The sequence below is a fragment of the Phoenix dactylifera genome, chromosome 2 (assembly GCF_051530095.1).
Source record: "Phoenix dactylifera cultivar Ajwa chromosome 2, Ajwa_hap1_PhDact_Kaust_v1.1, whole genome shotgun sequence".
NCBI classification, from domain to species: Eukaryota; Viridiplantae; Streptophyta; class Magnoliopsida; order Arecales; family Arecaceae; genus Phoenix; species Phoenix dactylifera.
In genome coordinates this window covers 8,333,842-8,350,207 of record NC_143191.1, presented here as the reverse complement: position 1 = coordinate 8,350,207, position 16,366 = coordinate 8,333,842, and the positions used below count along the sequence as shown (strand labels likewise).

At 38.7% G+C, this 16,366-nt stretch overlaps 2 protein-coding genes across 4 annotated transcripts in view; one reads left to right on the top strand and one right to left on the bottom strand.

Annotated features, from left to right (window-relative positions):
- LOC103721000 (Mitochondrial inner membrane translocase complex, subunit Tim44-related protein) overlaps positions 1 to 6,524 on the bottom strand; it is a 32,543-nt gene extending 26,019 nt beyond the window's left edge. For 2 of the 3 annotated variants that reach the window (XM_039132374.2, XM_088715199.2), the window contains exons 1-5: positions 6,265 to 6,480; positions 6,133 to 6,173; positions 5,896 to 5,990; positions 5,734 to 5,808; positions 2,476 to 2,558 (exon numbers count right to left, since the gene is read on the bottom strand). In XM_039132374.2, the coding sequence (XP_038988302.2) occupies positions 2,476 to 2,558; positions 5,734 to 5,808; positions 5,896 to 5,990; positions 6,133 to 6,173; positions 6,265 to 6,335 (365 nt within the window). In that variant the 5' untranslated portion in view covers positions 6,336 to 6,480. Of the gene's footprint in view, positions 1 to 2,475; positions 2,559 to 5,733; positions 5,809 to 5,895; positions 5,991 to 6,132; positions 6,174 to 6,264 lie in introns of all 3 variants that reach the window. The other variant, XM_039132368.2, reaches the window with a different exon arrangement.
- A 4,567-nt stretch (positions 6,525 to 11,091) lies between these two features.
- On the top strand, positions 11,092 to 12,985 carry LOC103721001 (BSD domain-containing protein). The gene has a single exon (XM_039132356.2). The coding sequence runs from the start codon at positions 11,348 to 11,350 to the stop codon at positions 12,797 to 12,799; it is 1,452 nt and encodes a 483-aa protein (XP_038988284.2). The 5' UTR covers positions 11,092 to 11,347; the 3' UTR covers positions 12,800 to 12,985.
- The last annotated feature ends 3,381 nt before the right edge of the window (positions 12,986 to 16,366 follow it).

Sequence of the window (16,366 nt, the reverse complement as noted above, 5' to 3'; positions counted from 1 at the left end):
AGGAGTGAGGAGCCTGGGGGTGGACTTTTGCAGTCCTAAAATCGTGCAAAACTTTCTTCACAAGGATATAAGCATGATGCTTTTTTACATGCTTTCCTTTGTCAAGATTGAAACACTGTGAAGGAGAAAAAACTTTCATGTTTAGAAGGATCTTATGTGATTGGATTCACTGGAAAGGGGTATGGCAAGAACTTGAGAACCTGATAAGAAATCTTCCCACATAACCCATTCACCAACCTAGAGAGAGAGAGAGAGAGAATCTTGCCCCTTGTAGAAAAGATTCCATATTTATGGATTTAAAATAGTATTTTTACTAGAATTGGTATCTGCGAGGTGAAAGAGAATCCGTATCTGAGTCATTTGTCACTTTTTAAAAACAATTTAAGTGACTATAAATGAGGATTGGAAAAGAAGCAACAAAATACATTAATGGATCCAAGCAATAATTTCACCCATCATTTTCATGAGGAACAAAAGATGAATCCAATTACTGTCGTCACATTGGTTCAAAATCCTTCTAGCTTTGTGATGGGCCTCAATACTCTCAATAGTTTAACCCACTGATTCAATGAATTGAGAAAACTAATTGGCCTACAACTCCAGCTCTCACTCCCATTTTGATATTACTTTTTCTACTTTGGTGGCTCTAAACTCTATGCTAATCGGAGGGGTCAAATAGGGGAAGCACAGTGACACTAGTAATTTTATGTACGGTTTAACTCTTGAATGCATCGTACAAGCACACGACAATTCATGTACTAACTGAAATTGTTGATATTAGAAAGTTTTTCAGGTGCATAGCTCCTTGGTCAAAGAATTTCATCCGGAAGGATCAAGTCTGATAATGTAAAGTTGTTCTCATGTGTTTGAAATTCTTGGAAAAGAAGCCAATTCTGCAACATAGACATGGTGGTATATAAATGCTTGGTTCGCATGTTCATACCCACCTTAGCCTGTGTTCGGAAGCAGAATAAGTTAAGCCAGAGTAAATGGGTTAATTTACTCCTACTCACTCCTACTCTTTACCAGGGTATAAGGGTTAGGAAAAAAAGTTGCATACCAACTTTTAAGAAAAACTTGTTTTGCCCTTCAAAAAAGTGGTTTAACCCAAGTGCTCTAAGTGCTTGGCTGCAGAAGGGTGGAATAACTGGGTTAAATGACTTTTACTCCCTCTTATTCCACTTCCATACACAGCCTCAATGTGGTGTCAGCAATTACTTGCAATTGCAAGTATAGATTTAGACACTGATGAGACAGTACATGGTCATTGGCACTTGAACAACAATGGAGGAAGACATAGGATTAGCACAAGCCTCACAGGTACCTGTAGTAGCTCTATGACAGTTGCGCAGTCCTTGCGAAAATCGTTAGGCCTAAAGCACTTGGACAAGATGTCACAAATACAGGCATTAATTCAAGCCTCCTGTGTAGTTTTGAAAGCCTACAAGGCTCTAAATGAAACCTAATAGGCACTTCTGCAAGCCCAAAGGGTTATTAAACAACTATTTAAGGATCTGTCACAGTTATATAAGCCTTTTTTACACACTGTGCAAACCTCATGGGCACTTGAGCAACAGTACAAATTGCAGAATTACTCTTGCACAATTGTACAAGCACCGAAGGCACCAGCTGACTTGCCACCCTAGTTATATTCGTTTGCTTGATTTAGTTAGAAAATGATAGCAAAGTAACTTAGTTGTATCCAAGCTATACTATACCGTACCAAATTGGGCAGTACAGGGCGCATTGTACCATACTAGTTCGGTACCACTATGTGGTACGGGATTTGTACCAACACTCGGTATGCCAAACCGGCCTCCATACTGGATGTACCGACACAGTAATAAGATGGCATCAGTACGGAACCTAGTACCGATACAACATATCTTGGTTGTATCCATAATGCAGCATATATGTTCTTGACAAGATTCTCCTAGACTTTTATTTCATTCCTTAACAAGGCCTTTATAGTTTATAAGGGGTTGCATTTGTTGAGTTTATACGTAAACACAAAGTCTAGTGTGATTTTTTGCTCAAGATGTCAGTACTTGAAAAGCTAGCCCATGTTTTGTGCAATTATACCCCTTGGTGTGGGTCAAGGTGTAAATACTTGTAAGTTGTAACCATACAAGCACTAGGTGCTGAATTTTGTGCCAATGCAACCTTAGGATAAAGAGGCCTACTACGAAGCTTGAAGATCAGGCCCATATTACCTAGTTGCCTTATATAGCTAACAGACTATACCCCAAAAAATTAAAGAACTCAAAAAATTTAACTTTTGATTATGTTTCATGAATATGCCTTGAAAACACAATAAAACAGTTATTCATAATCTTTCTTTCTTCTATTAGAAGTTAGAACAGTATCAGATGTGCAAAATGTCTGCTTAAAATGGTTATGAAGCGGCAGACCTAGCACTCCTATGACTGGAATTTGAAGTGTTTAAATTGAAGGAACATAAAGACAGTGATCTACCTTTTCCAAAATGGAATAGGTTCACGAAGCTTATATGGCTCATAGACGAATCCTGGGCTCAGCATGGTCACTTTCAAAGCCACCTACATATATGGAATCATAAGGTTCAGTAACTAGCTTAATTGCTTGTTTCTAGAAAAGTCATAAGGATTTCAGCCTTTTCAGCATTTTCCAATAAAATAAATTAATCAATTAACATATCATAAAAGATAAAATGGCAAATAAAGGATAGGACAGCAGGATAGATATGTATTCCCTTCATAGAGATAAGTAATGTATATTAGCTGACTTAGAAAATGATAGGTGCAATACCTATACCTGCAGATAGATAATTTCACAATTTATTGTCATGCATTGCTAAGATATTTTTTATCTATCTGAAGCTTGTCATAAGGCAAGATATAGAATAACAATTATTCACAATCTTCACAGAATTAGGAATTATCCAAGTAACGCAGATAAATAATAGCAAACTAGTCATTACAGACAAGGGTGATCTTTAGATGTTCAAGAAAAAAGACACAAACAGACAAATTGGATGTAAGTGGGAGTTTCCAGGTAAGTGGCAGGTGATGAAATAAAATAATTCATGAAAGAATGTGTCGATGTTTACATTAAGAGGCCAACCGCGACAAAAACCAGGAAGGAATAGACAGCCACAAAGGCATATTATATACATTATATACACACCATGAGCATCTACTAATATTTCTTTTAATAAATATATAAAAATATTATGTCTGAACGTGTAATTAGTTCCCAGGATTCATGCTCATATGATCCTGTGAAATAATTACATGTCTATACATAGCCAGCTAGTTTGGTTAAGGCCTAGTTGAGTTAAGCTGCATTGAGTTCAGTTATACATGTAATTATTGCTGATTAAAATCTAATTACCTGAGAACAATCTTAAAACAGATCGATGAAACTTCATAGAGAAAATTTTTCTTACTCAGAAAGTTTCCATTTTTCTTCTTTTTGATGAAAGTTTCCATTTTTTCTTCCAAGAAAAAGGGCATCGACATCAACAATTTAAATTGCTTAATTTTGGTATAGTCTTAGATGTCTTTGAATAGATAAAATCAAAAAATCATGATATTTAAATCACATCCAATTTGAAATATGAATAGTCAAGTACCCTCCTCCCTCAGATAGAGAGAGAGAGAGAGAGAGAGAGAGAGAGAGAGATGGAGAAGGAAATAAGAACACACACACTAATATCAAGAACACACGATGCATGTGGGAGGAAACAAGTGTGGTGTGAATCCCTATTTGTATAAAGACCTCCATTATTTATCCAACTTGACAACTATGCCCCTACTTTTCGCTGGTCCACCTCCCTTGTTTCTTTCCCTTAAACAAAGACAATGGAATGTCATAAAACAATTTTGTTTACCCACTTGGTTTTACATATAAGAAAGGTTATGACATAGGGATCCAAAAAATAATAAACAAGAAATTTGTAGTTATCGCTAAATTGATTAAATCTGATATGAATTGGCAGTGATAAAAGGACTTTACTTTAGAAAGGAGTCAAAGTATCAGGAAGCAGGTCTGGATGTGGATATATAATTCAAAACCTAGTACAGCCCCCTATGTAGAAATTTTTGGCCATTTAGTTTGTCCAAGTATTAATAAAAGGTAAACTTTCCTCGTAACAAGAAAACTCTTCCATCCAAAAGATTAGTATGTAAAAAACTATAATAATTCAATCAGTCCTTGGATCAAACTGAACAAACTAAACTACATTACAAGCAAGGCCATAAATCCTGTAGGACAAGGTCATCCCAAATTTTCCGTGGAATGGGATATGCCACTATCACACCCCATCCTGATACTTGTGATGTGCGATGTCCAAGGATGCACTGATTGGGATGTTGGGACGATTTGCAAGACAGTCCTATCCCGACACCTAGGATAATACCCCATCCTAGCATCCTATGGAGTCCTACCAGGATTTTGAAACCCTGATTACAAGAACTTATTGTGCCATTTAAGTTAACTGGGAAGTTTGAGAACTTTTGACAAGTAGCTCTCAAACTTATTTCAACTCATTATGAATTGGTCTTGAATACCCAGAGGGGAATTTAAAAGAGAGACCCTTCATGGAGGTTAAATATTCAAATTGCTTCTAGAACCAGAAAAAAAAATGTTTACATAAACATAGCATAAAACCAAAATTCCCACTCTCTTGTAATAACATGGATGTTTTGTTAGATTTTTGCATCAAAGCCACTGCAATTAGGATAGAAGGATTAATAATAGTATCATTAACTTCCTTATTGTTAGATTGTTAGGTATAAGCCAGAAGTCTAATAAGAAGAAAAAGAAGCTCGCTCTACCATAATGAAGGATAAGTTCCATCATCAAACAGTAGCAACTTTGTCACCAATTTAAATTTATAATCTAATAGCTCACAATGAAATGTTACGATGTAATGACAAGAAAGCCTATTGTTTGAAGCAGACAACCATGACAAGGACTATAATAAGTAACAATGCATTCATGGACCACAGATATATGATGCTACGCGAAATTTGAAATAATAGGGTGAAAAAGCAATAATATGATTGGCTTTTATCACAAAAGATAGCTCCAGTGAGGATTGACATATACAAAGCAAAAGCAATGATATGTGGATAAAATAGTGTGATTTCTGTGCAACATCAGGTGCATCAAAAATTCAGGAGTTCCTGTACAAGGTTACTCCAAGGAGGGTGAGCCAACAACTAAGATTAGTCCATGCCCATTGTCAACAATTAATGGGTGAAGATTCATGTACTGTGTACTGTAACTACTGTTAATTCTAAATTACAAAAGGATAGCATAGATTTGGTTATATAAGTTTCAAGACCTAACGCAACCTTCCTTTCAGATGAGGTTGAAAGATAGATCTAGATAATAACAAAAAGAGAGTGACATAAATATGCATAAAGTCAAGGAGTACCCAATGTAATCTCAAAGGAGGCTATACAACAAAGACCCCAGTTAAGGTGGAGATCACAATAAGGGGGCCATCCTACTGGCTTTTCTGGTATATGTTCCATGTTAATGTGAAGGTCAAGTTAACTACATTACTTTCCATTAGTTGACTATGATTTAGACGCCATACTTGTCGACTGCTAATATTTTTTGAAAGGAGTCTTTTGGGGAGTAAGCAATCCACACTCCAAACCAAACATCCCTTCTTCTAAACTCTGGTGCTCAAGCCAACACAATGCAATGGTGAAGAAACAAACATGGGAATCCAATACCCACCTGTCGTGCTCCAGCTGGAGCTTTCATAGTCGACATCGGCCTAGTCCCATTCGAATAGACTGTTAATTCAGAGACCTGGAAAGCGAGAAGACAATCAGCAAAGAAAAGCAAGTTTCTCCCTTCAACATTGCAATATAATACTGAACACACAAGCACCTTTACCTTCATAGAACATAGCATTATGGAATCTCTAGAATTCCAACCAAGAATGCCGCTAATGTCGCAAGAGCTAGTCATGATGCTTCGACGACCAAATTCTTGAAAAAAAATTGCATTTTTGAAATAAAATAACCAGAAATGAACAAAATAACTGATAATATTTTAATCTATTTGCTAAATATCCAGAATTACAGAAGAAAGAAAAACATATGATGGTCGAAACATTGATTTTAAACTAACCTTCCGTGCCCGAATTCATGTAACTCGGAGAGCACCGAGAACTGAAGAATTTAAAGGAAAATTAGAAACAAGTTGTCATGTTTAAGCAATAGATTGAGACGAAAAAGAGTGGTAAAAGACAAATTTGATTACATGGAGGGAAGCAGCAGGCGTTGCGACGCCCCATTGAAGCGCCGGATCAAACTGAATCGGGCGAGAGCCATTGGGCCACTGCTTGCTGCAACGAAGAAGGGGCGATCCTTCAACTGGTAGAGATGAGAGGGGGTTTTAGGGTTCCTGATAGGCGTACTAAAACCCTAGGGTTCCTGATACGGAGAAGGGTTTAAGCGGAGGGAGGCGCAGGCTCGCAGCCAGTCTCTATAGACGACGATTAGATTTATGGAAACGCCCATGCAATTTTCCAAATTTTCCGATTCCAAAATCCAAATCCAAAACATTTTCATTTTTTCTATTTTCAAAAATAAAAGAATAATTTTCATTTTATTTTTTATTTAAAAAATTTAAATATGTTTGGCATGTTTAATAATTTTTGCTGTGGTGCTCTCAAGGGTAAAATCGTCATTTACTCAAAAACTCTGGCTGTCCGATTCAACATGGGTGGTCATGATCTGTTCATCAGAATCATAGCCAATCATGTACATGGTTAGCACGGTAATTTTCAAGAACTGCAGGACGGTTTTCATACTAATAGAAGTGGCTGGTACGGTAAGGTTGATCCATGGAGGCAACTCGTCTCCCCCCTCCGTCCTCCCATCATGCTCCGATGGAGGTCAAGTTCATGCGAAGAATTGTTTTGATTGGTGGTATTTATGAAAATTCATTCAGACGTGTGTTTAGTTTTATATTGATTATTTGCTCAATAAATCTTATATACTTATATAAAATTAAAAAATTTTAAAAATATTTTTTGACTAGTTATTTTGGATAAGATTCTTGCGAAGCAACTTTTTTGACATTCATTAAAAAGGTGATTTTTTGGGCTTCAGGCCCAAGTGGGCCATCAGAAATATCTAACCATTTCTTAAAAAAAATGTAAAAGAAAATAAATGTAAAGGCCATTATATACCTATGCCATCTAGTGATGCTTGCTCAAGCTCTCAATGTCCCTTCTCTATAATGCCCAATTGACAGTAGAAATCTGTGAGAATGTCTCATAAGTCATAACAGTGGATCCTTAAATTGGTTATTTAATATGATGATTGCTCAATTAGGAAAGTAGAATACGTTCTAATTATGTTCTTGGTACTACCACGCATTGTTGGAGTGGAGCAAATCTCTTCCACATTAGTAGTATTTGTTAAACTCCAAATCTCAGAGAAGTAGGTCATTTATGGATTAGTAGCAGTTGGTTACATGCAATATGATATTCCATGTCAATGGCTAGTATTAATTAAGTGAAACTGTGATACCCAATCTAGTTGAACCATCTTCATAGTATGCTAGTGGATATGTATGTGTGTGTGTGTGTGTGTTACATTTGCAAGCTTTTCTTATTGAACTCAGGAACACGAAACAGTAAGATAATCAAAGCAATGTTATGTGTTTCAAATGCCACATTTTCAAGTTCTATATCTACAAAGTTGCACGAGAGCACTATGTTATAAAATAAATTAATCTTTGTTTGCGACCTATGCAGGAGATGAGTTCTGTTGAAATTATCACTTATCCTAAAAACTTAAGCTAATAAGATGAGGTAGATTTATTTATATATTTTATATTTTCTGACACTCCCCCTCATAGTGGGCCGGACTTTTCTTAATGGGCAAGCCCAACATATAAAATTTTTTAATAATAGGGTTAAAGAGTATGGAGACAGGGTTCGAACTCAGAACCTCTGCTCTGATACCAAGTTGAAATCACCACTTTTCCTAAAAGCTTAAGCTAATAGGATGAGGTAGATTTATTTATATATTTTATATTTTCTAACAAGTTCCATGTAAGATAATGGGTTCCATGCAAGATATTGATTTAGCAATAGATACAAGGTGCTCCCCGAGACGATTGGCCAATGTGATTGATAATCTTAATAGTGCACAAACAGATGCGATAGAAGAGATAGGATTTGGTTGCATATTACATATGCAAGTGATCAATCTCCATTGAATCCTTTTGGTTGGTTGTTGAAAAGATGTGATCCGATTAAAAAGTTAATCAGGATCAACAATGTAGATATCCCTATTATAGAATGGGACTCATGTTGTTTAATAGGGTTAAATGATAAAAGGAGAGGTGTTGAAGAAGACCTTTTCAAACTTACCAAGTCATCAGCAAAGGAGGAGAATTCGCATGATCCTAGGGCTATTTAGAATAGTTCAAATTCTTATTGTAACTTCCTACTTAAATGTAGTAGTTTAGTGAGATACAAAGTCTATGTATCTGTACATGTTGTGTAAGCAATTTAACGAAGAATTGAGATTCAAATCCATTCTTCTCAATCTCAAATTTTCACATGGTATCAGATTAGCCATCTGACCAGCATCAAAAAAAAAAAATGTCTTCTTCTCTTTCTTCCACCTCACATACAACAAACACTACCTTTCTTGTCTTCAACCCATCCTCCTTAGTTAACATAACCAAAGTCACCTGAAACAATTATCCCATATGGAAGGCTTAGATGCTTCCCTATCTCAAAGGCCAAGATGCTTCTCTTTGGATATGTTGATGGAACTATGAAGCAACCTCTTGCAGAATTGCTTCAGTTGACGGTACTACCTCTCCAAACCCTCAGCATGCGGTATGGTCCAAACAGGACAATTTGATCTTGAATACAATCAACTCCTCCCTCTCAGATGAGGTCTTAGCCCAAGTCTATCAAGCCACCACCTCTCAACAAGTCTGGCTTGCACTTTGAAAGCTGTTTTGCATCTCAATCTTGTGCAAAAACAGTCCAAGTTCGCTCACAACTCACCACAACCAGGAAAGGTAACATGACTACCACTGAGTATTTCATGTTTATCAAAAGACTAACAGACGATTTAGCTGTTGCTAGTCAAGCCTTGAACAATGATGATATCATCACCTATGTTCTTGCTGGGCTCCGGCCTGAGTATGATTCACTGGTGGCTATGGTGACTCCACGTGAGTATATCACACTTGAGGAGGTCTATTCTCTTCTCTTCACTACTGAAGCAAGAATTTTGCACAACAATTAACTAATCTCAATCCCTGGAGCTACTACTAATGTTGCAACAAAGCAGCAGCAACACTACAATAGTGGACAAGGCCAATGGCAACAACAACTATTGAGGACGGGGGCACAATAATTATGGAAAAGGCCACAAAAACTACCAGAACAATGCCAATCGCAGCAACAATCAAGGCGGCACTGGATCATCACTCTGGTGCCAATTATGTGAAAAACCAGGCCATACAGTCCACAAAATGCTTCCACAGATTTGATATACTTATCTTCAATTTTCCTCTTCTCGTATCTGCAGGTAATGGTGGCTACAACTCCGTAGTTCAGTGACACGGATTGGCATCCTGACTTGGAAGCCACACACCACTTGACCTCTGATCTGAACAACCTCAACCTGAGGAATGATGAATACAATTGAATCAATTATGCCTACAGGCTCAGCTACATTAAACAATCCATCTCGCTCATTTCTCCTTAACCAAATCTTACTTGTCCCTAACATTCAAAAAAAATTGCTTTCTGTTAAAAAAATTACTAAAGATAACAATGTCTTTTTCGAATTTCATGATACCTACTTCCTAATAAAGGATTACTTGGGGAGCATCCAGTATAGAGGCCACCTCAAAGTCAGTCTGTATTGCTTTTCCCAACCTTTCAAGCAGTTTTCACCATCATCTTTTATTGATGCTTGTATATCCACTTCAGATTAGCATCGCAGACTTGGCCATGCTTCTTTTCCTGTAGTACAATATGTTTTGTCTGCTAATAAAACTCTAGTTGCTGCGAATAAAGGACAAGTTGTTTGTCCAGACTATCAAATGGCAAAAAACCACAATTTACCTTTTCAGGCCTCTCGAATTGCCCTACTCAGATGTCTAGGGGCCTTCAGTCGTTTTATCTACATATGGATCAAAATATTACGTATGTTTTCTAGATGATTATACGAAGTTTATTTGGTTATTTCCCATGAAACAAAAATATAAAGTTGAGTCTATTTTAATATAGAAGAGGTGGGTTCAGTAGAAAGGCGTCATCGCCAAATTGTTGAAATGAGCTTTGCTTTCCTTACGCATTCCAATCTTCCAAATTCATTTTGGAAAGAAACTTTTCTTACTGCAACCTATATTATCAATAGACTTCTAACCAAAATTTTAAACCACAAATCATCTTTTGAAATGGCTATTAAAAAGAAACCAAATTATGATGCATGTGTTTGGATGTGCCTGTTGGAAAAACTTACTTTTTGAAATTCAGTCCCAACCAATTAGCTAGTTATCAATTTCAAAATAAGCCCGTCTCCATAATGTAGCAACCCTAAAAGCCTGTTTGGATATTCATGCTACATTGAGCCGAAAATCTTATAAAATTCGTAAATTGGGCTATCTATTTAAACATGACCCCATATCATCCAAATATCATCTAACCTAAATTTCATGGGATATTTTTTTTTTAAAACACTTGAAAAGTATAAGATGGATGGGTCAATATGCTTAATTTCTACAGCACTTTTAGTATAATCTAATAAAAATATCCAAATAGGCTCTTAAAAAAAATTCAATTCTACGTGGAGTCTAAGGATTTTAGTTTGATTATCTAGTTAATGTTGGAATGGGCTGGGAGAGATCGAATTAACGAGCCTGCTATTTTTTAATACTGAAAATTCTATTCCAATCTCACGGATCTAGCGGGATTATCCAACGTCTTTAAGATCTGCGTGGATATTCACGTAGGATCCTGCTTGAATCAATCCATTAGCGTGCCACGCCCCCGAGTTCCAACTTGCAATAACAGACTGGATTTGGGCCATATCAAGCACGATACTATCGAGCCCGCAATCCGCGTCGGTGGGGGAAAAAAAAAACACCCAGAGGCGCGCTCTCTCTCTCCAAATCCCACGCCCCACACTTGCATACCAGGTTGAGGTCACAAAAATAGTCTCTATAGCCGTCCCTTTGAAGTCGCCGAAGACCGAACAGAAGCATCCTATCGCAACTACCGACCATCGATCTCTCTCTTCCTCACTTCCCTATCGCTCTTCCTCCTCTTGGAGGCCTAACCCTAGCCCTAATTCTCGCCATGGATTTCTTCAAATCCGTCTTCGCCGCTGATTCCGATCCCGATCCCGATCCCGATCCGGATCCCAATCCCTCTCTCGCCGACTCCCCCCGGCAGCAGCAATCCCCGCCGGACGACGAGGAAGAACGGGGAGAAGAAGCGCAAACCGCTGGCGGCGGCGGCGGCGGCGGCGGAGCGTGGAGCTTCGGGGGTCTGATTAAGACAATCGCCTCGAAGAAGGAGTTTGGCTCCTTGATCGAGACCTACCGCCGGGACCTGGAGGAGTTCGGCACCGGCCTCAAGAAGGAGACGGTGGCGATCCGGGAGGCCGCTACCCGCGCCGTGCAGAACCTCCCGGGATCCCTGGAGACTGGAGCCTCCGTCGCCCAGGAGTCCCTCGAGTCCGTCGGCCAGGCCATCGACGACTTCGGCGGCTCCGTCTGGCGAGGCACCGCCGAGATCATCACCCACAGCAAAGAAGCCATCCTCGCCATGGAATCCGACCCCAATTCCCCCGATCCCTCCTCCATTGACGCCGGGACGCAGAATCTGGCCGGTTCTTCGAGGAGGTATAGCCGGTTTGATGCGCAGGTCCTCGCCATCCAGTCCGATCCGAGCACGTTCTCGGAGGAGCCGGAGGATGCTGAGGATTTCAAGAAGTGGAGATCAGGGTTCCAATTGGCGGAAAAGGAGGAGGAGATCGAGAATTTGTGCTATGAAAATGGGGCTCTGGAGGGATTTCTTGAAAAGTTCGTGCCTTCTGTTATGGATTATGATACCTTCTGGAGTCGGTACTACTATAGGGTTCGTAAGCTCAAGCAGGCAGAGGATGCCAGGGCGAAACTCGTCAAGAGGGTGATTTCAAGAGAAGAGGATGAGGAGGATTTGAGCTGGGAGGTCGATGATGATGAGGAAGAAGAAGAAAAGAAGGAAGCAAATAAAGAAGAAAAGAAGGAAGAAAAGAAAGAGGAAAAAATAGGAGAGCCTGAAGAAAAAGTTGTTAAGGTAGAAAGAAACAAAGATGAAGAAGAAAAAGTAACAAAGAAAGAAGACACTACCGCCACCTCTCAATCGCTAGAGGAGAAGAATCATCACGATGAGATCTTGGGAGTATCAGTGGCGATGGCTGAGAAGGAGGTGCCATCAACTGCAGAGAAGGAAGAAATTGTGGGATTGAACAGTGAGGGATTGGCATCCAAGGCAGATGATAACACAGTGGCTGAAGCGAAGACAGAGAGTGGAGGTTCATGCAAAGATAGCGATGTGTCAGTGGTGTCAAGGCCTTCTATGCCAGAAGAAGATGATCTTGGGTGGGATGAGATCGAAGATCTCGGGGAGCACGATGATAAGAAAATTAGTAATTCGAGTGGGAGTCCTCTTAAGGTGGATCTACGCAAGAGACTGAGTGCTGCTGAAGATGATGAGGACCTGAGTTGGGATATAGAAGATGATGTTGAGCCTGCCAGGCCTTGATTTACGGGTACAATAATGTTGGTCTCAAATTTATTATATTCCTTTATGCTTTTGGGTTTCTAGCGCAAATGTGCAGCTGCACTGCCAATAAAGATTGCATTGATCATGCTGTTCATTTTAGTGTGAATATTTATTTCTATATGTTGATACTTTCAAGTTCCAAGGTAGTTTGTTGTTCTTTGTTCACTCTTCTCGTGGTGTACTTTTTTATGATGATGTTTAGATAAGCATTATCTATTAGTGGGTGTTTTCTTGCAACTTAACTATAACTTGTGGGATGAGTCTGTTGAAAAGAAAATTCTATATTTACTTTCTTTAGTTATGATGCTTCTTAGATTCCTACTGCTAAAATTATTGGATGAACTTCAAGCCTATCTTTCCTTTATCTGTCCAATGTTGACATGTGATGTCTATTGCAAGTGAATTTCCTGTTAATATTCTTGTACCCTTGAATTTTGTGACCTCATTCTTTCTTATTTGTTATAGGTTATACTGGATCCCACCAAAGAACATTTCATGCACATGTTTAAATACCATAAGAGTAACCAAGCTATTTTGGTATGCATCAAAGCATTGGTAATGCACATCATTTGATATTGGCTACAAAAAGATATTAATGATCTTCTGTTCAACGAAGTTTTTGATTGAATAATTACTCCAAGATAAAAAATGCCTGCCTTTTCCAATTTGACATACAACTGTGTTTTGACATTCATATGTCACTGAGCCTTAATCTAGTTTTCCTATCCGAGAAGTTGCTTTTAACAAATGAAATTGACGCAGACCGTACTATAGCAGCAGCAACATTTTTGTCACTGCCTAACTGGGCATACAAAATATTGAAAGATAGAGTAACCTATGCCAGTTGTCGTGGCTATATGCTAGTAACAATTAGTTTGATTGCATTATAGAAGTTAAAGAAAGTATAGGTCAAGGTTCATAAATCGGTACTGGGTGCCATATTGATCACCAATTCGATAGTGTATCAACACTTGGAATGCTATGGCATCAGTTCCATACCAATACAAAATCTTTTTTTTTTGGTTAATTTGTTTTTTTATTTTTTTAGTCTTGATGGATTGCTCCAATGATTGTAGTTGTTTGAATTACGATTATGATTCTATTTTGATCGTTTATGTCATATTGGTCTCGTATACGATATGATCGATTAGTGAATGTAATTGTAATATAATTAAATGCATGAATACATATAATTGAATATAAATATATCAAATGGATTTGAAGTACAAAAAATGTAGCAACATCTAGTTTCTCGTGGTATCTATGTTACTTGTAGATGTCAGGATCCTGGTTATAGTATGGGCCTAGTATCTGACTCCAACTCAGATAATCTACCCACCTTGCTTTTTACAATTTGAGCCTCCCGGATAGCTACCCCATCTAGGGAAGTTTGAGGTAGCAAAATCCCACTTGCAATTTGGTGAAGATTGCGGAGGGCAATGCCTGCCGAACTAGGCTGAGCCGCCCAGTTCGGCCTGTACCGAGCCAACTTGACGTGTGACTGGGTTGGTTCGTCTGTGGGGTTTGAAACCGAACTTGAATTGGTCTTGAATCGACAGGTTCCGCGCGGATAAGGTGGCGAGGCATATGACTCGCTTTGGACTCTTATGCTGCAAGTTGGGCTCTAATCTATGACAAGTAGGGTAGATCCAAAGTTCAGAAATATCCCTTAGTTAGAGAGGTTGTCGATAGAGACGGTGGTCGTATTGCATTTATGCTAGGAGCTTTTAGTAGCAGAAAGAAATCCTTCCGGAAGATTTCATAAAGAGCAACCATCCATGATTTAGATCCACATATCTTTCCCAACAAGAATTCGAAACAGCAGAAGATTGACATCATGCTAAAGAAGGATATATGTGGCGAGCTATTGGATCTTGGTTTTACTTCAGCCATGTTCCTTCAAATGTGGTAAACAACACGTACTATAGGTTTGTCATTTTCTCAATACAGGCTGCCGATCTTGGTGTAGATCCTCCAAGACTGAAGCACATCCATGGTGAGCTTCTTGACAACAAGGAGGAGTTAGAGAAGTGGATTGCCTCATTCAAGAGCAAGTGGCTTACATATAGACTCTAACGGTGATGTGTGATGGTTGAACCAGTCCTATCAGATGGAGCACATCAACTTCTTGATATACTATGATACAAAGATTTTATTCTAGAAGTCGGTTGATGCTTTCGATCAGATGCAAGATGCCATGTATATTCTCAAATTGATGGAGGAGGTGATTGATCAGGTAGGAGAGGAGAATGTTATACAGGTCATCAGTGATAATAGACCACAAAGGAAGGCTACCAGGGAGATCTTGATAGAGCGGTGGCCATTTATTTTTTGGATCTCATGTGCTGCGCATTGTATCAACTTCATGTAGATGGATATTGTAAAGATTTATGGGATGCAGTAGACAATGGAGACAACCCAAACTATCATCAGATATATTTATAACTATACATGGATTCTATCACTAATGCGAAGGTATGCAGGGGAAGAGATCTTGAGATCAGGTGTGATACAGTTTGTTACTAACTACGTTGCATTAGATAGCCTCCTTGAGAGGAAAGCAATTTTACGTCAGATGTTTGTCAATGTCGAGAGGCAGAAAAGTAGATTTGCAAGGGCCGGCACTGAGGGGGAGCATTGAGGAGAACTTGGTGACGAGGCAGACATTCTAATAGCGGGCTGAGAAGATAGTGAAGGCTATCAAGTCATTGTACGAAGTATTTCGGGCCATGGACAGTAAGAGGTACCCCAAATGTGCTTCTTGTAGCATATGATGAAGAGGGCGAAAAATTAGATCTAGGAGGTAGTTTTGATGCATGCTCAAGAGTACATCAACATCATTGAGCGGCGGTGGATTTACCAGATAGGTTGGGACTTGCATCTAATAGGTAAGCAAAAATATTGACAATTAGACTGCGCCTATACTTGTCCAATTTCACTAAAACAATTACGAACTCCATCTGCAGGTTACTATCTGAACTTGAATTTTCAGCACACCATATCTGGAATCAATATGGATGACGAATTTTTGACCGCTCTGCGTGATGTGATTTACAAAATGGAGTCTAATCCAGAAGTAGCAGCCTTGTCTAGAAGATATAAGTTAACTTAAGCGACATGTGTCAGTTAACTTGTATCTTCAATGATTAGCATCTTACAACATGGTTCTTTTTTATAGATGAAAATTTTTAGGGAGGGCACTGACAGCTTTGGAGTCTCGGTGGCTGTTGTAAGTTAGAAAAGTATGAATCCAGGTATATTACATATCAATGATAACTATTACTTGACATTAGATTACTACTAATATGATACTATCTTATATGTATTTTTTTTTCAATATTTTTGCAGCTGAATGGTAGATTCACTTAAGTTTGTCCGCGAGAAATCTTAAGCAGCTAGCTATCTGGATCCTCTCTTAAATAATCTCTTCCAGTGGCTGTGAACGCAACTAATCCACATTCGCTCTCATCCATAGCAAGCAGAAAAATCGTCTGACACAAGAGCACCTCAACGACTTGTATATGCGTTCATTACAATCTGAGGTTG